At 45.2% G+C, this 24,365-nt stretch overlaps 1 protein-coding gene across 6 annotated transcripts in view; it reads left to right on the top strand.

Annotated features, from left to right (window-relative positions):
• The window catches only part of LOC147690360 (uncharacterized), a 178,687-nt gene extending 154,700 nt beyond the window's left edge, over positions 1-23,987 (top strand). For all 6 annotated transcript variants that reach the window (XM_086937993.1, XM_086937996.1, XM_086937994.1 and 3 more), the window contains exon 10: positions 22,307-23,987. In XM_086937993.1, coding sequence (XP_086794119.1) covers positions 22,307-22,481 — 175 coding nt within the window. In that variant the 3' untranslated portion in view covers positions 22,482-23,987. The remainder of the gene's footprint in view (positions 1-22,306) is intronic.
• Positions 23,988-24,365: the final 378 nt, after the last annotated feature.

The raw sequence follows: 24,365 nt of genomic DNA, 5'->3' as shown, positions 1-24,365 counted from the left end.
GCCACCATTATGCATCTCCTGTCCCAAAGCATTGTGACACACAGTGGCGTTACTACAGGCTGTCCACAAACAGCGGGGCTCCTTCAACCGCTATTTAAATCAACACAAAGTTACCTCCAACTAGAAGGGGCCCACACAGGAAGGTAAGTATTGCATCGCGTTGAGAAACCTTCTGTTCGCGTTAAGAAAGTTGCCCCCCCCCCCGAGTAGAAAATCTACTCGAGCGGCAAAAAAGAAGCAGTGCCTTCTTGCGCTGTGCATGGTGCCATACACATTGATTTTCCAGCGCAGGGCAAGCACCTGGCACTGAACATCAATGCAAACAGGTATGACCAAGCACACTCCACCGCTTACGGAACTCCGCTTATCGGCGAAGTTTTTTGGTCACTTGGTGGAGTTCCACGTAGCAGATCTCTGCAAACTCTGCCCAGGCTTACTTATAACATGGGACATGGAGATCTGGTGTATCTACCACAATGGCAGGAAGGCATGCTGTGCACTTCCATGCACAGCATGGCAGGCACTGCGCGGTGCCTGCCATGCTGTGCATGGAACTGCTGGGGGTACCATAAGTACCCCTGATATGCACCCCCACCCCCCCGGAGTCCTTGGGGGCCTGTAACTCCCCAAAGCAGACTCTGCATGCCTTTCCGTGGCGGCATTGCCGCCACATAAAGGCATCTTCAAAAGCCCATCCTAATATGGCTGGCGGTGTCTGATAGATACCGCCACCATATAATCCCTTTTCCGCAAGGTGACTAGGCGGAAAAGTGGCGGACGGTGTTTCCGTCCACCGCGGTCTCCCCCGCAATAGTAAAATGGCAGGGGGAAATGGGTGGCGGGAGGGCAAGGATGTCAGGCGGATCGCCACCGCCCGCATGGCGGTGGCGATCCACACAACATCTTAATGGGCCCCTTAGTGTGGAATATCTTGAAATGTCCTACCTTTGTGCAGAACGTCGTGGCCATGCCGATATACGTTGGGCATACATCAACATCATTCTATTAACTAAATCACAATAACTGCAAACAGAGCTGCATGCACTTTACTTCACTTGCTTTGAAGAGACCATATTACACCAGCATGTAGTACAATGGCTTCAGATTTCTGGACTCATTGAACATAAAGCACTGTGCATGGTACACAGCCAATAGAAAGATAGGTCCAGTTTTTCTCCTGGGAAAATGTTATCTTTTCCCACTCTCTCATTTCGAGGAGCAAGTCTTGATGAAGGAACTAGCATAAAGCATTTAGCAGTACCAAACTAAAGCCACTCAACAGGAAAGAAATACACCAATTTATAAAAATAATTATATTTTTAGATTCTAAGATGAGCAAAATCCACTGGAGGGCTCCAGAAATACAGATTTTTAATGAAAACTTAATTTTGAATACAACCACAAACAAGTATTGGTAACCATAAATTTTGTAAACTTTGGACAAGTTTGTAAAAGTTAGTTTGGCTTGCGCACCCAAATCCGAAGGTTTGTGGGTCCAATGGGGTAAATTCTGATAGTTACCTGGCCACCAGAGCTTTTTCCAGTTCAGTTCCAAACTTTACAGCATGACCACCATAGACTTCAATGGAGTGGTCCTGATGCTGCAGAAGAGGAAGATGCTCAAGAATGTTCCAGGTGCTGTGCGGACCACTGGGGTGCCTTTGCGGTTATTCCTCGGTCTACAGGTTAGGTGGAGTGATTTTGCCACAGAGGTCGAGGTCCCTTGAAGTCCTTTTAGAGACCGTAAAAGCCAGCAGTGGCCTGGCTATGGGTCTCTGTCCATAGCAGTACCAACAATATACTTTTATGGGGGTGGTGACTCGGGGGAAACATGGCGACCGCAGGCTAGGTGCGGATCGCACGCCCAGAGCTGAATCCTGAGCCCTCGCTGCAGCCTTGAACGGATATGCTGTATGCTAAGTTGTGACGAACGGTACCTGTAGCGGAGCCTTCTCTGGAGAAAGCTGAAGTCTTCTCGCTCCAATATTTTGGGTAAAACCCTGTAAAAACGGCTTTGAATGTGCCTGCAGTTCAGCTCTCCCGCTGCCGCCACCAACTCTCTCCTCTGCTGGGGGCGGGCAGCCGTGGAAATTAGACGCGGCCGCGCGGCCGCTGCAAGAAGCATACACACTGCGGCCGTAGTTGGAAGTGGAAAAGGGGGAGAGGCGTTGAAAACCACCACTTCGATCGTTTTGGGAGCAGTGGAATCAAATGATACGACGGAAGCTGCAGAGGCTGGTTTGTGTTCTTCCAAAGGTCCAGGCGTCTCTGCCCAAGAATCAAGTAAGATCTATTGCTTGTTTGGGGAGGCTCCCAGCACAGCCTGTGAATCAAATAAAGGAGCACAAGATTTGCAAGTAAGGATTACGAGAAGTAAAACAAAGGGCAGAGAAAGAGGGATAGAATTGGGGGGAAAAGGACTTCAACTCCCAGAGTGCACCTTGGAGGGAGCACAAAAGAGAGGTCAAGCTCAAAAAAAAAAAATCAACCAGAGCCAGAGCCAATTAAAGACAGTAAAGATAGTAAAGATAGTAAACGTTCTATGTTAAAACAACCTAAAAATAAGAACAGAAATAAAAAATTAAAGGCTCCAGGAGACATAACCCCATCCTTGCGTTCATACTTTAGAGCTCTGCCACAAGTTTTGCAGATCACACAAGATATGGCGACAGCCATGAAAAATCAAAGTTTACAGCTGGGTAAACAATCTGAACAAGCCGAGCATGGTGTGTCTATTCTGAAATCGGACTTACCAAAGGCTATATTATCAGTGGGGGGGCCAACAGTAGTCTCTGCGGAAACCACTCAGCCTACTTTGTCTGAATTAGAAACACACACAGAGAGCGTTTTAGTTGGTTCAGCAGATGCCCAATCAAATGAAACCTCAGAAAGCATAGATCCAGTGCTTGGCAGTGCATTAGAAGCAATAGTCTCCTCAATCTCAGAGATGAGAGAGGAGATAAGACAAGACTTTGCAATTTCTAAAAATAATCAGGCAGAAATAAGAGCTACTTGTGAAGAGCTGGGGCAGAAAGTTGAAGGTCTCTGCGAGAGAACGGAAGTATTGGAAAGTTCGGTAGGTTTATTGAACACAAATCTGGAGGCGGCTAGATCAAAAATTCATAATCTTCAAAAAGATGGTGATGACATGAGAGAGAGAATTGAAGTTTTAGAGAATTACTCCAGACGTAACAATATTCGACTCCTGAAAATACCTGAGGGAAAAGAAGGTGGAGACCTAAAGGACTTCATTGTACGTCTAATAAAAGACACACTCAACTTGGAAGAGACAGTAGAAGAACTAAGTAAAGACATCCAGCGAATACACAGGGATCCGTTTCGCATGAACCCGGCAAGAACTAAGCCAAGGAAAGTACTAATCAACTTCTTGACATATGCTTTAAAAGAAAAAATTCTAAATCTAGCATTAAAAGCAGGCTCAATAAAATGTCTTGATTTCAGCTTTGAGATACGTTCAGACCTCTCAAAGACTACACTAGAGAGGCAATGGGAGCTGGGGCAACGTATGGATAAATTTAGATCATTTGGAGCAACGGTACAGATGCGATTTCCTGCGTTCCTCCGAATTATGTATAACAATAAGATGCATAATGTCCGTTCTATTCACGATGCTGACGAATTACTTGATTCCATTAGAGATCACGCCCAAGCTCAAGCACATAAATCAAATTAGCTAGAAGGGAAAAAAAAAAATACACATGCACATATACACAGGAGGAGAAATATAGATACAAAGATTAAATAAAAAAAAAATATATATATATATATATTAAAAAACAAACAAAAAAAAAAAAACACGGATAATCACTTAGGATTAGAAACTCTTTTGCACCCAAACTTAATATTTCAAATTCCCCTCTTGCTGTGTTATATAATGGTGGCTCCTTTCATTAAATGGCTCAGACGCGGCTATCTCTTTTTCCTTGTTCTAGATGGGAAAAAGGCAGCAGTGGGGAGGCAAAGGATAGGCTCCTGATGGGCGGAAATCTGGCCCAACACCAAGCCAGAATAAGTAAGGGGGGGTTTCCTAGGGGGTGGGTGAAGGGGTGGGGGGGCAAGAAAGAAAAAAAACCTCATTTGTCGGCTCAATTTAAGACTTTAAAAATCAACCTCTTTCAAATCTCAAAGTCTAGCATGTTAAACATCAGAAAATTATCAAGTTTAAAAAAAAAAAAAAAGAAGAGTGATGGTGGGGACGGAAGTTAAAAATTATGACAAATATTAATTATATGTCCTGGAACGTCAATGGTCTGCGAGTACGAGGAAGAAGAGATCGGATCTTACAATACCTGAGAGACTCGCAGGCGCAGATCATTGTGTTGCAGGAAACTCACTTGCTTAAATCAGAGGCCACTAATGTATTAAAGAAACAAAGGTGGATAGATACATTTTGCTCAACTGACCACAATGCGAATGTAAGAGGGGTAGTATTTATTTTTAAAAAATCTGTGAGAGCACAAATTTTAGACTGTAAGGAAGATAACACAGGAAGATGGCTGATAGTCAAAGCCTCTCTTATGGGTCAGATCAGGACATTGATTGGTTACTATGGTCCTAACTTAGATGACCCATCACATCTGGATGCTGTAAGGAACCAATTAATTTCGGCTCAGGAGCCAATAATCTGGATGGGAGACTTTAATATTGTTCTTGACCCAAGATTAGATAAGTCAACAAAGTCTAGAATCTCTTGCTCCATAAAATCAAGAGAAACCCTCAAATCAATCATGAAACATCTAGGATTGGCGGATTTTTGGAGGGAAAGAGAGGGCAATAAGTTAGGAGTCTCCTTTAGAAATAGTCGTTTCAAACACAAATCTAGAATCGACTATGCTCTTTTTAGTTATTGCCTAAAGGACACTCTAATATCAATAAACTACCTGCCATCACACCTATCAGATCACTCCGCATTAGAATTTACTTTAAAAACGGACAATTTAGTTAAACACCCATCCTGGTCCTTTGATCGGACACTTTTGCTGGAGGAGGAAGAGGTGAAATACCTTTCAGATGAGACCCTAACCTTTTTTGATATTAATAACAATTCTGCTGCTCCTACAGTAGTCTGGGAGACTTTCAAGGCCTTTCTAAGAGGACAGATTACTAATAGAGCCTCTTACAGGCGGAAAATATACAATGAAAAGATTAGGGCATTAGAAAGGGACATGAAACTTCTAGAACTAAGGATAGATCCGAATGTAGAAATATCTGTAGAAAAGGAAAAACTGGCCGAACTGAAAAAACAAATAGAAAATACTCTACAAGAAAGAATAAATAAAAGGTGGGAAGTGAGTAAATCCTCTAATTTCGAGTTCGGGGAAGCCGCAGGAAAAATATTGGCATGGAAAATAAAAGCCGATAAAACACTAAATTATATCAGAGAAATTAAGATAGCAGGTGAGACAGAGACAAGATCAACCAATCAAGAAATAGGGAATGCATTCTTTGAATTTTTTGAGGAGATCTACAAAGAAGATCTCCCCAATGATCAACAAGCAAGAGATAGGTGGTTAGATGCTATTACACTCCCTATCTTATCAATGAATCAGAGTAAAATGTTAGAGGAAGAGATCTCTGTAGATGAAGTAATAAAAGCAATTCATCATTCGAAAAAAGGAAAAGCGGCAGGGCCGGACGGTCTCCCTGGAGAAATTTACAGATCCCTTGAACATAGTATAGCTCCAGAGCTCACGGTACTTTTCAATGGTATCTTAATAGAGGGAGATCTGCCACCTAAATCTTGGGGAGAGGCAACAATCGTACTTATTCCTAAACCTGGAAAATCTTCATTAGAGTGTGGGTCATATAGACCAATATCACTTCTTAACAGTGATTATAAAATATTTACAACTATTATTTCCACAAGATTGGCCAGTGTCATGGGAAATATCATCCACCCAGACCAAAAGGGATTTATTAAAGGCAGACAACTAGCGGAGTTAACTCATGAACTTGTGGGGGCTATAGATATTGCTACTGCCGTCTCTGCACCCCTGGCTACATTGACCTTAGACGCAACAAAAGCGTTTGATAGAGTCAATTGGCTCTATCTAAACGACGTATTAAAAAAATTCAATTGTGGGGAAGGATTCCGCAGAACAATCAAACTATTATATAACAGACCTTCGGCTAGGTTAATGATTAACGGGAGTTTGACTGATGCCTTTAACATATCTAGAGGTACAAGACAGGGCTGCCCGCTTTCCCCTCTCCTTTTTAACTTGTATATTGAACCGTTCGCTCAACTTCTAAGGGACGAGGCTAATATTCCATCTTTTAGTTATGGAGAGTGGGAAAGGCGGGTAGCACTATATGCAGATGACATTTTGGTTTTTACATCTGACCCAGTTAAAGCATTTCCAGTTATTATTGCATGTGCAAAAGATTTTGGCAATATATCAGGTTATGATATTAACTCCAGCAAAACGGAGATAATGGTATGGAATCTTCCAAATATTCAGTTAGGGATAAATATTTCAACATCTATGCGCTACTTAGGAATAAGAATAACTCAGGAAGTGGGGAACATCGGACAAAACAATCTAGAAAGAATACATTTGGAAAGTAAAAAACTCTTAAAATCTTGGTCACATCTACCGCTCTCCATAATGGGCAGAGTAAACCTAGTTAAAATGTGTATCCTCCCCAAGTTTACTTTTATATTTAATACAATTCCAATCGCATTTGAGCCAAAGCAAATCGAAAAATCTCAAAGAGAATTAAACTCTTTTATATGGAATTTTAAAACAACAAGAATAGCATGGAAAAAACTAAGAAGAAGAAGAGAAAAGGGGGGCCTTGCACTTCCAGACTTGCTGTACTACTCATGGGCATTCCAGATGTCACACTCAAGGATGTTAATAAAAACTCCATCCAATCTTACGTCTAACTCAATGTACAAAGCAATATTATTGGGGGCAAATCTAACATCAGAGGGCTTTATGTTTAAATTTGGAAGCCAAAATTTTTTCAAAAAAATCAAACTTAAAATAGCACAATCATGGGCTAAAAATTGGACTAACATAAGGAAAAAAATTGGCCTGTCATATTACTCTACTTACTCCCCAATTTGGGATTCACCCGGCTTACCACCATGTCTGAAAGACAGCCTCTCTAATATCATAAAGCAAGCAGGTGTAATAAGATGGGGCCAACTCTTTACAGACGGGAAATTAATAACTTGGAATGAATTATACGAGCTTGTAGGACTTGGATTGTCTAGATTTAAATACATTCAAGTAGACAGCTGGGCAAGATCACAGAGCCGTATAGATACCAGTATTGGGAAAATTAGTACACTAGAACAAATGCTGGTAGAACGACCAATCGGAGGGAAAGAAGTAGCTACATGGTATTGGCAGATGCTGGAGGAAAGCGATGGCGAGTTCAAACTTCCAGATGAGTTATGGAGATCAGAGATCGGCACTCCATGTGAGGATATATGGCAAAAATCTTGCGAATTACTGTATAAAACTGTAAAACCTGCATGGCTGAGACGTAACCATCTCTTTTCAATACATCGTGCTTATATAACACCACTAAAATTGTCTAAATTTTTACCAGACAAAAAATGCAACAAATGTAATATGGCAGGTGCTAGTGACATACACATGTTCATAGAATGTCCGGATATTTCGAACTTTTGGGAAGAGGTTAAGAATACTCTTAATTCTATTCTACATACAACTTTGTCAATAACTTTACCACTTGTCATTTTTGGGCTGGAAGAAAACATTAAGGGCAAGGCAAAATCTTTTCTCTTCTATGCGATGCTATTGGCGAGAAGACAAATTTGTATACAGTGGATAGAAAAAACACCTCCACTACATTCTCGTGGCTTTCATCCTTATACGAAATATCCAAAATGGACCTTAAGAGAACCGCTAGTAAGCGCAATCTGGCCTTCTGGGACCTTTTAATTAATTGGAGGTGAACCCGGGGTTTTTTTTTTTTTTGTTTTTTGTTTTTTTCCCCGGGTCCGATGATTATGCCATCAATGCTCCTGGACCATGGCCAGCCTAGAATCGATTTTGGTCCTACAGGTTGAAAAATACCTAGATGGAGTTAAAAGATACCCTCTTTCCTCTTTGGGATATCTCTGCCACCAGGAAAACAAATCACGTTTCAAAACGTGCTGGGTGGTTGGTATTACCCTTGTTTGGAAGGGAAGGCAAATGAGGACAAAAAAAGAAAAAAAAAGAAAAAAAAATAAATAAATAAATAAAAAAAATATATATACTTTTATGGGGGCTGGTGTCCTTCTTGGTTGACCAATTTGGATTCGGATGGCACTCCGTGGTCTGGCTGACTCGGGTGCAACGTTTGGCCATAGAGGATCGGTGTCTTAGGATGCCCAGCAGCAGCTAGTAGCGAATCTTCCATAGTGTCTACCAGCTTGCCAACATGGGCTACTTCAGTTGTTCTGACCCTGGTGCGGATTCCAGGTGGTCAGTCCACTGTTCTTTTGAGTCAATCATTTGGTCTGAAGCTAGGACAGGACGTTTCACTGAGCCAGGAGCCACAGACACAGTCTTCCCTTTTTAGCCCAGGGTGCAACAGGTGCAGTCTAGCAGACAGGGCAGTCTCTCTTTGGGCAGCTGGGCTGTCCTTCCTTTACTGTTTCAGTTCCAACGTGAAATAAAGGTCAAGAAAGCAGGGGTGCCATATTTATTCCCAGAAAGAGCCCTTGGGGGGGATGATGTGGTCACTAGCCAATGGGCTACCTGGTCTCCTCCCTCTTGGTGATGACTTTCCGGCTATGTGTGGCATCTAACAATCCCATATAGGGCACTATTCAATCCCCTTTCAAGATGTCGGGACACTTCCTTGAGTGTCAGGAGCTTGGTAGCCCACCCTAGAGGTGTGGCTACTTGTGGGCTACACACCCGCTGGAAAACTTGTTGGGCATTGGTCTCCCCTCTCTGTCCCTGTCTCCAGCCCATCTACCTGTACAAAGTACAGCTTATCAGCAGTGTGAATGCCTTTTGCCCACCAAATGCAACTTCGCCTTTAAAGCTCACCTTTTAGGCTAAAACCCTTTGAAGGGTTCCTTTGAATGGGAGGTGACACCGCGCCCTTTAGCAGGCTACTTTTGTTCGTAAGCCTGGAAGTCATTCACACAACTCCCCAGGCTGGCGAACGATGTCTGTTGGCCAGTGAGGGTGTGAGGCCACTGGACAAACTGGTTCACAGAGTGGCAACTTTCTAAAAGTTGCATTTCTTTATTAGTGACATTAAATTCAACCTGGGCATCATGTCAGATTGAATGCCCCAATCAATTTGATACCTTACAGTTCCCAGCTAGTTTGTCCCATTCAGAAGTTAGCCTAGCTGAGGGGTCTGCCGGTAACCCTGGATTGGCCAATGGGGCAACTAGCTCTTTCACAGCAAAACGACAAATTAGAAGTTACTGTTAAGGCATTTATAAAAATGCATGTTCTACATAATAGTATTCAGCTCCCTTCCTTAGAGCTCAATAGGCCTTTCTTAGGGCAGACTTACATATATTGCTAAGGGGAGTGGGGGCTTTGCCATTAGTTTAAGTGGCAAAGTCAAACTAGCAGTGTTACCACTGCCATTTCAGTCTGCAGTGGCAGTCTGGGAGCCATTTTGTACATTGCCCACAGGTTGGTGCAATCAGTGCTGCAGCCCTGGGGGGAAACCCTGCCTTACATGCCCTGGGTACCATATAGTAGGGACTTATAAGTAAGTCAGTTCTTGCCAATTGCTAATTCGACATACACTTTGTATTGGGTTAGAAAACCGGCACTGAGGTGTGATTAGCAGGCATGACTGCATTCTCAGAATTGATAAACCAGCAGCATCAGTCCGAAAATGTGGGGATGAACATCCCAAAAGAAGCATTTCCTTACAGTTGGGTGATCCTTTTAGTTGAAAAGACCAATTGTGGGCAACACCAGTACTTGCAGTGGGCTTTGAGCTGGCACTTTGCTTCGCATTGTTCGGTTTTCTTAACATTCTTATTTGCTTGCTTCTTATTCAAAGTTTTCCCTTCCTCTTCTTATGTTGTACCATCTCCTGGAGTCTGGATTCTTTACAATACTTTTGATTGAATGACTTGTACCCTTCCACTCCTCACATTTAGGGAACTATTATTTATTTCTCTTTCAGCACACCATAGGAGTGCATTAGTTTTGTTAATCTCTACCTTGTGTGCTGTTTCACCCCTCCTCCTGTGGGCATCATTTTGCCTGCTTCCCATTCTCATCCAATGCTTCCCCCGTCTGTATTTATTCATATTTTACATATTTTAATTTAAGCTCCTCAATTGCTAATGTTGCTACCCCTCAATTTCACTCCCTCCCGCTTCTCTGTTGTTGCTTCACCACCTGTTACACTATAAATAAATGTTTGATAAAAATATATTTGCTCACCTGGCACAAATATATACTTTTACTACGCATGCTTTACATTGCATGCCATTAAGTTTTAAGTTTATTTATTTATGATTTTGGAACTCTGACGAGATCCACATAATAGATTAATAAAACAAATATATTTACATACAATCATCGATAAAATACAAAAACGATATACAAATCAGACCGACTAATATATTGCTAAGAAACTTTAAAAAAAGTTAAACAGTTTATAACAAAACATTTCATTAGGAGGGTTGTAAATAGCCTCTCGAAAAGAAGTGGCGGAGAGGATACTTAATTGAAAACAGATTGGTCTCAGCCACTTACGCCTATGTGAAAGAAGGGCCGGGCACACAAACAACACATGGGTAACATCCTGAATTGGACTATTACAGAGATTGCACATCGCTGGGGAGCCATACCATCTAGACAATAGATTATTTAAGGGGAGTAGAGCCTGCCTCAGTAAAAACAGAAATCACCGTACACCATGAGGGAGATTCCAGGATACGTATGCTTGAGCTTTTTTCATTAGGCAAGCATCAATGATCGGAGTGGCACCCTTCTTCAGAATACAAGCTTCCCTATCTGTTAAACAGCTTAGATTCCAATAAGCCACCTGCATGCCATTACAACGCGGGCATTACAACGACAGCGTGTAACAACGACTGCATTGTTAGATCGAGAACTATTAAATCGCAAGTCGTTTTAAAGACATGCTGTAGGGGGAGCGCTGGACTTATGCATAGTATAATTTACTAATACTACTCCCCCTACAGCAAGTCTTTGAAATGACTTTCTATGTAATGGCTTGCGTTGTAACAACGCAGTCGCTGTAACTACTGCGTTCTAATGGCATGCAATGTAAAGCATGTGATCTAAAGGTTGTTTCTCACCTGGCACATGCAGTTTACTGCAAGGCCACTTTAAGTAGGCGCTTTCACATATTGTTTATTTTCCTCTGTAATTGTGTATTTACCACTATATTGTTAATTTACCACTAGAAGATTGGTGGCTACCTATTTGAAGACGTAAGTAAAAACACTTCTCTTTTTTTAAATGGCGGCATGTCGTATGCAAGTGTATGCAAGGTGACACATTAATACGCATATGTCATCACGGTAGACCAATGTAACGTAATGACATATGCCCGCCTATGTGTGATGACTGCACGTCTTTGCTCTTTTATGTTTTCTTTTTGCCTATGCTGCACAGCATTGTATTACAATGTAAGCAGTTGAGCTTATCTAAAGAGGCAATGTTTAAAGTATTTGTGCACACACAGTAACACAATGAAAACACCACAAAAATAGTTCACATAGGGTTAGAATAATAGCTTATATTTTTTTGAGTAAAACAAGACTAAAACAACAAAAATCAAATAAGTAAAACCGGAGTTATGAATTTTTTAAGATGTAATCAAAATCTAGTACTTTAAGTCAAATAGTGCTTAGAGATTTCTGGAGGTCGTACTGGACCAAGGTAAATCCAAAGTTCAGACCGACCACAATGGAGGGCAGGCAGCCTACAGGTCTCACACAGGTTCCACTGAAAAAGTACTTTGGATGGAGCAAGCATCGACCTCGAACACTCGATGTGCCGATTCCAATCCGCCCAGGCGATGAAGGCTTCATCGACGAACCCCTTTACAATGCAGGAACTGTTGTCATCGAGCCACGCCATCCGTCATCATCAATCAGCGCAGTCCATTAAAGCAATGTCATTGATCTGCTCCTGCATCAGTGTCAAGGGGCAATACGTCAGTTCCAATCGGCACAAAGTCGTCACTGCATTAATTGTGATGGTTCTGGGCAGCAGAAATCACCTTTCAAGGGTCCAGAACTTGATTCGTACCACTTGACAGGGCAGGACTCAAAGATGCAGAGGCCAGTTGCTGTTGGTAAGTTTAAGGAAGCCTTTAAACTGGACACGGGCCCTTTCTTCCCAACCCTGGCACCAGACTTTTAGTAAGGGGTAATCAACCCTTTGTGTGGGAAACAGGATACTGCCTATTCAGGTGTAAGTGTCTGTTCCCCCTACTCTTCCTGCCCAGGAATGGCTGTCACAGTGCAGATGAGCTCTTCACCACACCTACCTTTTCTTGTTTGTGGCTATATACAGGAAATGCACAAAGTGTAGCTGTCACCCACTCCATATGTGTATTGGAGACAGGCTGCAGGCACACCGAGCAGTAAGAGCAGAGAAATGTCCACTTTCTAAAAGTAGCATTTCTAAAACAGTAATGTTAAATCCAACTTTACCAGTAAATAGGATTTATCACTACAATTCCAAAGATATAAACATGGTGCAGCCACTTCATTCTAATCTTTCAGCTTAAAGTGTATTAACCCTTTGGGTGCTCATGACGGAATGGTTCTGTCATGAGCACCAGTGCTCCTGTGCTCATGACGGAACCTTTCCGTCATGAGTAAAGGCTCAGAAAATCCCTCTGCTGCAGACAGCAGAGGAATTTCCCTTTTTTTGCCTTTGGAGGAGGGGAAGAGCTTCCCCAACCCTCCAAAAAACTGGCCCTCCAGGCCTGTTTTTGGTTTTCCTTGAAATGACGACCGGGCGCATGGTGTGCTATCGTCATTACAATTAAAAGGAAACTGAAAATTAGTTTCAGTTTCACACTTTCGGTGTTTGTGGGGCTATCTCAGCCCCCGAGCACCGAAACACATGGGAGAGGTATCGTTGGAAATGGGAGAATCTCCACTTTCCAATGCACCTTTCACAAGTGGATGCCTGCTTGGGGATAACCCCAAGAGGGCACTCCCCAAGCAGGGATCCACACCTTAGCACCAGGGAGGGGAGAGCGGCCACTTGGGCAAGGGCCTTTGCTCCCCCCCATACATTTTTGGTACAGACAGTCTTTCTGCCCCCCTTGGGGAGCAGATGGGAGCAGTAGCCCCCAATCTGCCTCCCTGGTGGGTCAGAAAGCACACTAGATGCCAGGGATTCTTTTTCTATAGGCCAGTAGTGGGGGCTGCCCACAATGGGCATCCCAGTGCCCCCCACCCTATCACCCCAAAGAAGACAGAAGACTTTCTGCCCCCCCCTCCCCCCGGAGGCAGATGCGGAAAATAGCCCCTGATCGGCCCCCCGGTCGGGCAGAAAGCCCACTAGGCACCAGGTTTTGGGTTTTTTTATACATAGGGGTGGGGACTACCCAAAATGCCCCCACCCAAAAAATGGTACAGTTTGTCTGTCACCCCTGGGAGGCAGATGGAGCAGTAGCCCCTTATCTGCCCCCCCAGGGGGCAGAAAGCCCACTAGGCACCATGGCTTTTTTTTCCAAATTTCAGGGTGGGGGCTGCCCAGAATGGGCATGCCAATGCCCCCATCGCCCCCAAAAAATACCTCAGTATTTCTGCCCCCCCCAGGAGGATATGGGGGCAGTAGTCCCTCATTTGCCCCCCAGGGGGGCAGACAGCCCACAAGACACCAGGTATTTTTTTTAAATATACGTAGGGGTGGGGGCTGCACAAAATAGGCATGCCAATGCCCCCATCTCCCAAAAAATTGCCACTGTCTTTCTGCCCCCCCTTGGGGGCATATCAGGGCAACCTCCCCCCCCCCCCTCAGATTCCCTCCCAGGGCGGCACAAAACCCACTAGGCGCAGACTTGTTTTTAGCAATGTGGTTTTTTGGCCTTAGTACAGCCGACACATAGGGAAACCTAGCAAATCTATACATTTTTAAAAACTAGACACCAAGAGGAATCCAGGATGGGGTGACTTGTGTGCCTCTCACCAGGTTCTGTTACCCAGATTCTCTTGGAAACCTCAAACCTAGTTTAAAAAAAACACATTTTCCTCACATTTCTGTCATGGAAAGTTTTGGGATCTGCGTGGATGCACAAAGTTCTACCCAATGCGCATTCCCCAAAGTCTTCCAATAAAAATGGTACCTCACTTGTGTGGGTAGGCCCGCAACAAGAAATGGCCCAAAATGCAATGTGGACACACCACATTTTTACAGTGAAAACGTATCCTTTTTTTGCAAAGTGCTTAAATGTAGATTTTGAACCATAGCTCTTCTTCGGCACCTAGGGAAACCTAGCAAACCTATATGTTTTTGAAAACTAGACACCCAGGGGAATCCAGGACTGAGCTAGGATTCAAAATCTACAGCTAGGCACTTTGCAAAAAAAGGGTCAGTTTTCACTTTGAAAATGTGGTGTGTCCAGGTAGCATTTTGGGCTGTTTCCTGTCGCGGGCACTACACCTACCCACACAAGTGAGGTACTATTTTTATCTGGAGACTTGGGGGAACACAGAATTGCAGAGCAACTATTATTACCTATTGACTTTCAATGCATTTCTGCCTTCAAAATGTAAGACAATGTGTAAAAAAGAAGTCACTTTGAAATATGTCCTATAATTCACATGCTGGTATGGGTACCCACAATTTAGGCGATGTGCAAATAGCGACTGTTTGTAAACTCTATATTTTGTTCCTATGTCAGAAATGCATAGGTGTCTTTCATACCGATTTTTCCCTGTTTATATTTTCCCAAATTAATTGCTATATACCCGGTAAACAATAAAAACCATTGCAAGTGGCTACTGAGTTATTGGCTCTGGGTTCCCCGGGTTCTTGGTGAACCTACAAGTCTTATATATCCCCACAACCAGAAGGGTCCAGTGGATGTAACAGTATATTGCTTTAAAAAACCTGTCATATTTAGAAGAAGTTACAGGTGAAAACGTTGGCACAAATGGCAGTATTTTTTTACTCATTTTCAATTCTTCCTGTTTTCAACTGTTAGTTTCTATAAGAAAACCTTGAAGGATCTACACAAATGACCTCTTTCTAAATTCATAATTTTGTATACTTTTTAGAAATGTTTAGCGTTCTAGGATCCATCATTGCTTTCATACACATTTTTACCATTAACTGGAAGGAGGTTGAAAGCACAAAAAATAAAAACAATAGGCTATGTCTCAGTAAAATACGAAAACCGTGAGAACATTTTTGGTCTTCTGACAAAAGTCTTCTTGCCCCTGAAAGCAGGAAAGATGGTGATTTCAGCACCACAGACCCTTTGTTGATACCATTTGCAGGGGGAAAAAAACGATGCTTTCATCTGTAGCTCTTTTTTCCCATTTTTCCTCCCCAAAAATAAATTTGCTGTATTTTAGCAAATTTTTGAGTCCCCTCTCGGGGAATCCACAAACCCTGGGTACTTTTAAAATCCCCATGATGTTGAAGAAAAGGACATAAATTTGGCATGGATACCTTATGTGGTCATAAAGTTACAGTGGCCTAAGCACGAACGACCTAGAATAGCCAAAACACCTGACCTCAGGTCACTCCCCACGCCGCACGGCTCCTCCTGTGTGCCTGTGACTCTGCCCCACTGCTGCTGCTGCCGAGGTTCGCTGCTGGTGTGCCCCTGGTGACTGTTTTACGCTTTCCACTGTACTGCTAATCTGTTTTTCCACCTTGGCATTTGTATTTTGTATTTTGTTTTCTGTTCTTAGGCGTTCCTTTGCACCCCTTGCCCTCTGTGCCCCCCCCGCTCCCCGCTTGCCGCCGCTGCTCCCCTGCGGCCCGCCCCTTTTGCCTTTTGTGTCTCGTGCCCTCACCCATTGGCCGCCCCGCTCCCGCCACCCAGCTGCTCCTCCCTCCTACTTGGACACTTATGGAGGTCGCCGAGCGGCAGTGATTGTGACCTGACCTCAGGTCGCTCCCCACGCCGCTCAGCTCCTCCTGTGTGCCTGTGACTCTGCCCCACTGCTGCCGCTGCCGAGGGTTCGCCGCTGGTGTGCACCTGGTGACTGTTTTGCGCTTTCCACTGTACTGCTAATCTGTTTTTTTCCAACTTGGCATTTGTATTTTTGTATTTTTGGTTTTCTGTTCTTAGGCGTTCCTTTTGCGCCCCTGCCCTCTGTGCCCCCCTGCTCCCCGCTTCCCGCCGCTGCTCCCCTGCAGCCCTGCCCCCTTTTGCCTTTTGGGTCCCGTGCCCTCACCCATTGGCCGTCCGATCCCGCTTCCCAGCTGCTCCTCCCTCCCACTTGGCCTCTTATGGAGGTCACCGCGCCGCAGTGATTGTGACCTGACCTCAGGTCACTCCCCACGCCGCACGGCTCCTCCTGTGTGCCCGTGACTCTACCCCACTGCTACCGCTGCCGAGGGTTCGCTGCTGGTGTGCCCCTGGTGACTGTTTTGCGCTTTCCACTGTACTGCTAATCCGTTTTTTTCCAACTTGGCATTTGTATTTTTGTATTTTCGTTTTCCGTTCTTGGGCGTTCCTTTTGCGCCCCTGCCCTCTGTGCCCCCCCCGCTCCCCGCTTCCCGCCGCTGCTCCCCACCCCCTTTTGCCTTTTGTGTCCCATTGCCCTCGCCCATTGGCCGCCCGCTCCCGCCTCCCAGCTGCTCCTCCCTCCCACTTGGCCTCTTATGGAGGTCGCCGAGCGGCAGTGATTGTGACCTGACCTCAGGTCGCTCCCCACGCCGCACGGCTCCTCCTGTGTGCCCGTGACTCTGCCCCACTGCTGTCGCTGCCGAGGGTTTGCCGTCGGTGTGCCCCTGGTGACTGGTTTGCGCTTTCCACTGTACTGCTAATCTGTTTTTTTCCAACTTGGCATTTGTATTTTTGTATTTTCGGTTTTCTGTTCTTGGGCGTTCCTTTTGCGCCCTTGCCCTCTATGTCACCCCCACTCCCCGCTTCCCGCCGCTGCTCCCCTGCGGCCCGCCCCCTTTTGCCTTTTGGGTCCCGTGCCCTCACCCATTGGCCGCCCGCTCCCGCCTCCCAGCTGCTCCTCCCTCCCACTTGGCCTCTTATGGAGGTCGCCGCGCCGCAGTGATTGTGACCTGACCTCAGGTCACTCCCCATGCCGCAAGGCTCCTCCTGTGTGCCCGTGACTCTGCCCCACTGCTGCCGCTGCCGAGGGTTCGCCGCTCGTGTGCCCCTGGTGACTGTTTTGCACTTTCCACTGTACTGCTAATCTTTTTTTTCCAACTTGGCATTTGTATTATTGTATTTTCGGTTTTCTGTTCTTAGGTGTTCCTTTTGCGCCCCTGCCCTCTGTTCCCGACCCGCTCCCGCCGCTGCTCCCCTGCGGCCCGCCCCCTTTTGCCTTTTGTGTCCCGTGCCCTTGCCCATTGGCCGCCCTGCTACCGCCTCCCAGCTGCTTCTCCCTCCCACTTCGCCTCTTTTGGAGGACGCTGCTCAGAAGCGCAGCGGACGCGCGCAGCGGGCGTGCCGCTGCCGCGCCAAAGGTGTGCCAAAGGCAAGCCCGTGTGCGCCCGTCCGTGCCTGGACCGCGCCAAGCGCCAGAACCCCTGCACCCCGCACCCCCGCAACGCCAGAATGCGGTACGACTCCAGCACCCTCCACGCACTCAACCCCTGACTATACCATCCCTGCTGCCAGTCCATCCCGAAGCACACCCAAGGGCCTTTCACCTGCCGGAACTGCAGATACACCAGCATCCAGCCCGCCAAACCATCAACCAGAGAACCCAACCACCTCTGATGCATCCTCCTCAATACCCGCTCCGCTCGCAAGCATGCCATCGAAATCTGGGACCTCCTAGACTCCACCGCTCCCGACGTCGCCTTCCTGACGGAGACCTGGCTGAACGCCACCTCAGCATCAGACATCGCCATAGCCATCCCACAGGGCTACAAGATCTCCAGCAGAGACCGCGACAACGGAGTTGGAGGGGGAATCGCCATCGTCCACAAAGACACCCTCAGAGTCTCGACCAACAGCGTCTACAGACCACCCGGACCACGGCCACAGTTCAGCGACACCATCGCCGACCTCATCAGCACCCACGCCCTCGCGGACTACATCCTCCCCGGGGACCTGAACTTCCACCTCGAGAACAACAACAACGCAAACTCCACCGCCCTGATCGACAATCTCGCCAACCTCGGACTCTAACAGCTCGTGACAACACCCACCCACGCCGCTTGACACACGCTGGACCCATCTTCTCCGCATGCCCCCACGTCTCCTTCAACCACACCACTGTACCCCACTGGACCGACCACAGATGCGTTCACTTCACCTTCAGGAAACCCACCACACACCACCGCACTCAACAGCTGCCATGCCGCTGCTGGGGCAAGGTCACCAAGGATCAACTGACCACCACCCTCGCCCTGAGACCACCCACCGACCCCATCGACCCCGACTCCGCAGTTACCAACCTCAAACAGTGGATCAACGACTGCGCCAACACCCTCACCCCTCTCAAGACCTCCATAACCAACCACACCAACAAGAAAGCCGCCTGGTTCACCGAAGACCTCCGGACCTCCAAGCACACCTGTCGGAAGCTAGAGAAGAAATAGCTCCAAGACCGTTCACCAGGCAGCCTCACAGCCCAAAAGAACGCCACCCGCAGACACCACCAACTCATCAGGACCGCCAAAAGGACAGCCTTCAAGGACCACCTAGACAACAACACACACAACACCAAAGACCTCTTCAGCATCGTAAAAGAACTCTCCAACCCCAGATCCAACACCAACGACATTCCACCATCACAAGACCTGTGCGACTCCCTGGCCACCATCTTTCACAGCAAGATCACCGACATCCACGACAGCTTTAACTGCGACACCCCCGCACCCGCCACAAAGACCACTCTCCGCGCGACCTCCACCCACACCAGTCGCCTGACTGCCTGGTTCAACGCCAGCGACGAAGACACCATCAAAACCATGAACTCCATCCACTCTGGATCTCCATCCAACCCGTGCCCTCACCACGTTTTCAACATTGCCAGCACAACCATCGCACCCCACCTCCGGAAAACAATCAACATCTCCTTCAAGACAGCATCCTTCCCGGAAAGCTGGAAACGCCAAGATCAACGCCCTTCTGAAGAAACCCAAGGCGGACCCCAAAGACCTCAAGAACTTCCGGCCCATCTCCCTGCTTTGGATCCCGGCAAAAGTGACAGAGAAGTTTGTCAACAAACAGCTAACCTGCTACCTTGAAGACAACAACATCCTGGACCCCTCCCAAACCGGCTTCCGCAGCAACCACAGCACCGAGATCGCCCTCTTTGCCGCTACCGACGACATCAGGATCCTGATAGACAAAGGAGAAACAGCCGCCCTCATTCTTCTGGACCTGTCAGCTGTCTTCGACACGTTCTGCCACCGCACCCTATCAGCGCGCCTCCATGACGCCGGAATTTAAGAGAAGGCCCTGGCCTGGACCACATCCTTCCTCTCTGGCAGAACCCAGAGCGTCCGCCTCCCACCCTTCCGCTCAAAAACCACCGAGATCATCTGCGGCGTCCCACAAGGATCCTCCCTCAGCCAGACGCTGTTCAAAATCCACATGGCACCACTCGCCCACGTCGTACGACAGCACAACCTCAACATCATCTCCTATGCCGACGGCACCCAACTGATCATATCCCTCACCAAAGACCCCCTCACCACCAAAGCAAACCTTCACAGAGGAATGAAGGCCATCGCCGACTGGATGAAAGACAGCAGACTGAAGCTGAATTCAGACAAGACAGAGGTCCTCATCCTTGGACCCACCCCATCAGCCTAGGACGACTCCTGGTGGCCCACATCGTTAGGCACAGCCCGGGAACCCACCGGCCACGCACGCAACCTGGGGTTCATCCTCGACTCCACCCTCTCCATGACCAAGCAAGTCAACGCCGTCTCCCCGTCCTGCTTCAACACCCTCCGGATGCTCCGCAGGATCTTTAAATGGATCCCTCCCGACACGAGAAAAACTGTCACCCAGGTCCTCATCACCGGCAGACTCGACTACGGGAACGCCCTCTACTCAGGAACAACAACCAAGCTCCTGAGACGACAACAACGAATCCAGAACGCCTCGGCACGACTGATCCTCGACGTCCCCCGACGCAGCCGCATCACACCCCACCTGAGAAGCCTACACTGGCTCCCCGTCAACAAGAGAATCACCTTCAAACTCCTCACCCACGCACACAAAGCACTACACAACACCGGACCAACATACCTCAACAACCGACTCAGCTTCCACACCCCCACCCGCAACCTCCGCTCTGCCACCCTCGCCCTCGCCACAGCTCCTCGTATCCGGCAAACCACCGCCGGCGGCAGATCCTTCTCCTACCTCGCCGCCAAGACCTGGATCGCTCTCCCTACCTGCCTACGACAGACCCAGGACATGCTGGCCTTCAGAAGACTTCTCAAGACCTGGCTCTTCGATCAGTAGCTGCCCCCGCCCCCCAAGCCTTGGGATACTCACGGGTATGTAGCGCGCATTACAAATGCATCGATTGATTGATTGTAAAACCGGCTTGGCACAGGGAGGTGGGGGGGGAGGCCTAGCAGCGAAGGGGTTAAGAGATTCCTAATGCTAACCTATGAGAGGAGTAGGCCTCACAATAGTTAAAAACGAATTTGGGCATTTGTCACTACTAGGATTTGCAAAAATGTATCAGTACATGTCCTACTTTTTGCTAACAAAGCACCACACCCTATGGGCAACCTAGGACTTACCTGAGGGGTGATATATAATAAAAGGGGAAATTAAGGCTTGGCAAGTAGTTTTAAATCCCAAGTCGATTTGGCAGTAAACTGTACACACAAGCCTTACAACGGCAGGTCTGAGACCGATTTGCATGGCTACTTGTGTGGCTAGCACAATCTGTGCTGCAGGCCTACTACTAGCATTTCATTTACAGGCCCTGGGTTTGTGGTAGACCACTTCACAAGGAACTTACAAGTAAACTAAATATGCCAATTCTGTATAATACCATGTTTAGGGGAGGAGCTCATGCACTTTAGCACTGGTCAGCAGTGGTAAAGTGCTCAGACTCCTAAAGTCAACAAAAATAATCAGCAAATAGAGGAAGCAAGCAGGCATAAAGTTTGGGGGACGACCACCCTAAAGATGAAAAACAGTTCATTATGTTGTTTGTTAATAAAGCTAGCCCTTAAACGTATTGGCAGAAAACAAAAAAAAAACATATTGCTAAGGATTTTAGATCAAACATTGAAAAAATGAAGCTGAATGGTCTTGTGATAGCAAAAGGGTATGTGTCAATAGTTTTTAATTGATGTACTATAGCAATTCCATTTTTATTTTTAAAGCCTATTGTACACTTAAACTCGGTTAAAATTGCATAAGAGATTAACTTTTTTGCTGAAGACTTGAAGTATATGAATAACCTTCAAAGATATTGTGGTATTCCGATTACTGGCAGAATTTATTTATTTTAAAGATTTACATGATACACCTGCTTACTCTTAATGGAAAGTTTAGGTTTCGTTCCTTGCCACAGTTTTTATAAGTGAGTTTTTCATTTTACCAGAGGCCTGTCCATGTTTGAGTCGAATATTGGATAATCTGTTTCATTGATTGTGTATCTCCACAAAGCTCAGTTTCTCAAGTTCTTTACATATCCTAATTATTTTTAGAAAGTATGTTATTAAATTGGCTAAAAGTGCAATGGATTGTATTGTAATATTGCAGAATTGTGAAACTGTGAAAGGATCTAGCTAATCCCAGTTTAGATGATTTTTGCGTACTTTGCACAAATAAGATGTGATGATATTTTTACCCACTGCTGCTATTTGCTATGTATTATAATGATGTGTTATGATTTTAATGTATTGTATCTTACAAGGTTTTTTAAACCGAATAAAGATTGAAATGAAATGAATGAATGAATGAAACTGTTTTAGCATGTGGTAATTTTTAAACACTGAATCACTGAATTCATGAATGTTTTATGTTAAAAGTTGTATGGAAATTGATTTAGTCTAATAAACGTTTGTCCGATGATGAGGAAAATAAATTATGTATTAGCAAACAATGAAGGTGATCTTGTGATACAGTTTACATATGACTTAAAGTAAGCAGCGTGTGCAGTAGGAAAACATGCAGATACAAACCATACATATTTAATTTATTGTTTCAGAACTTTTAAAATTGGCTGCAATGCCAAGATATACGCCAGTGTTGACAGAGTAAAAGATGTTTTCGTGATCAAGCAAGCAGTACTGGAACATAAGCACCACGGCTCAATGAACTTTCCTGACAAAACTCGTGAAACACGCTCCATCCGAAAAAGAAGAAACAACACTATTAGATGAACTTGGTTTCTCATTCTTAAACAGCAAAGAGAAAAGTAACAGACTTACTCAGAATCAGTCGAGAGCAAATATGTCACAGGTATCGGCTACCTGCTGAAGTGCCCTAAAGAAATGAGATTAAGTGGAGAAACTGCAAAATATTGGTGAAGGTGGAAATAGGACTAATATTTCAACAAATAAATATTAGAGATTAAAGGTGTTGTACATTAGAATGAAACAATGGACACCTGAGGTTTGACACAGGTGGGAGGTGCCACATAAACCATCCAAAATGGCATTAGTTGGCGCAATGCTGGATTATGAATGTGTTCAACAATGCGTTTAAGCCTTTTGTGTGTTGAAATGTAACAATGCCAAAAATAAGCATTTCTGTTTTTTAAAGTGACTCCTGGTGGGTCACCGTTGTCAATTCAGTGGTTTGTTGATCAATTTGTATGTTCTAGTAATTTTAGCTAAACACGGTGGTGGTTTGTGGGTAGCCAGCTATTTGGACAGAAGAAATATTCACCACTCTAAAACGTGGACTCCATTTAAGGGTAAAAAGTTTCTTCATAGGAGTTTTTTTAGCATATTTATGCATCCATAATTTTCAGACACAGATTTTGGCGTGGAGTTGCTATTTAGGACAGGAAACATGACAACAGGTGGTGTCGGAATCTTGCTGATACTCCACGTCCTTCTCAGTGTGTATATGTTGGAAAACATGACTCCAAATATTGGAGACTATCCTCTCTTGGGAGATCCTCTCATTTAAATGTGAGTCTAAAGTTACTTTGATGTTGTGTTGCTGCATCAACTGAAATAGCAGGGTACAAGAGGAAACCTTCTGAGCACTTTGTGGCAAATAAATTAAGTAAAGTCTATGAGCTGTATTATATGGTATGCCTGCAGACAAATGGGTGGGTGAAGGTACTTCAAGCCACCCAGATTTTACTACTTTTATTTATTGACAGCCGGACTGATGAAAGTGTGAAGGCCAGGCCAAAGGTCAGAAGAGGGACAAAGGCAGAGTGAGTCCACTGTAGCCAAGTCCTCTCCGGTGACAAATTAGGAGTGAGTCTGAATACACAATTAAACTTCAGATAATGTTGGTCACTTTAATCTGCACCTTTGGTGGCAAATAGCACATATCTGGGGAGGCTGGATACAGACAATGCTGTAGTTCATGTTAACTTATTTTATTCACAGTTTGTTGAGTTACATTTTTGTAAAACAAAATTCTGCTTAGAAGTCTTTTTGACTCATTGAGTTCTAATGACAATTTACTGATGTGTGGTTTATTGGTCCGTGTAATTAGAATTAATGTATTAGTCACCTTTGTGTGTGAATGGACATATGGGATGGATTTATCAAAGTGTACTTGTTGTAATAAACTTTAAGAGGCGAATATCTATTTTTGTTTTAAATAATATTCAGGAGGGGCTGGAAGGCATATTTCTGATCATGTTGCATTGTCATTATTTTGTGCTTTATATAGAAAGCAATAAAAAAGTCTATGGAAATGTCTATTGGTCTGCAGATGATTGCGGACATTCTTTTTGGGTATCAACAAAGTGAAATGTACAGCATTAGTGTGGAAGTCTATGAGTCCTTTTCTTACTAGAAGCAGGCAAGATGAGTGAGCAAAGTTTTCTCACATCTAATGTCACCAGCAGGTCAAACACTCTAGAATTCTGGCAAGGCCAACTCAGCCCTATGTCCTTTTGATTTCCATAAATAAAATACCATTAAATTGGGTGGTAGTAACGCCTCGTATCTTCCCCACTTTAAGACAGCAACACTGTGGTATGAAGTGATACAAACAACAACAACAAGGAATTTATTATCTGTACTATTTACACTTAACAGTAGACATCCTATCAATAGCAGATTAATAAGGGTATC

This window comes from Lissotriton vulgaris, chromosome 9 (genome assembly GCF_964263255.1).
Source record: "Lissotriton vulgaris chromosome 9, aLisVul1.2, whole genome shotgun sequence".
NCBI classification, from domain to species: domain Eukaryota; kingdom Metazoa; phylum Chordata; class Amphibia; order Caudata; family Salamandridae; genus Lissotriton; species Lissotriton vulgaris.
The sequence above is the reverse complement of the archived record's forward strand: the minus strand, read 5'-3'. Positions and strand labels throughout refer to the sequence as shown.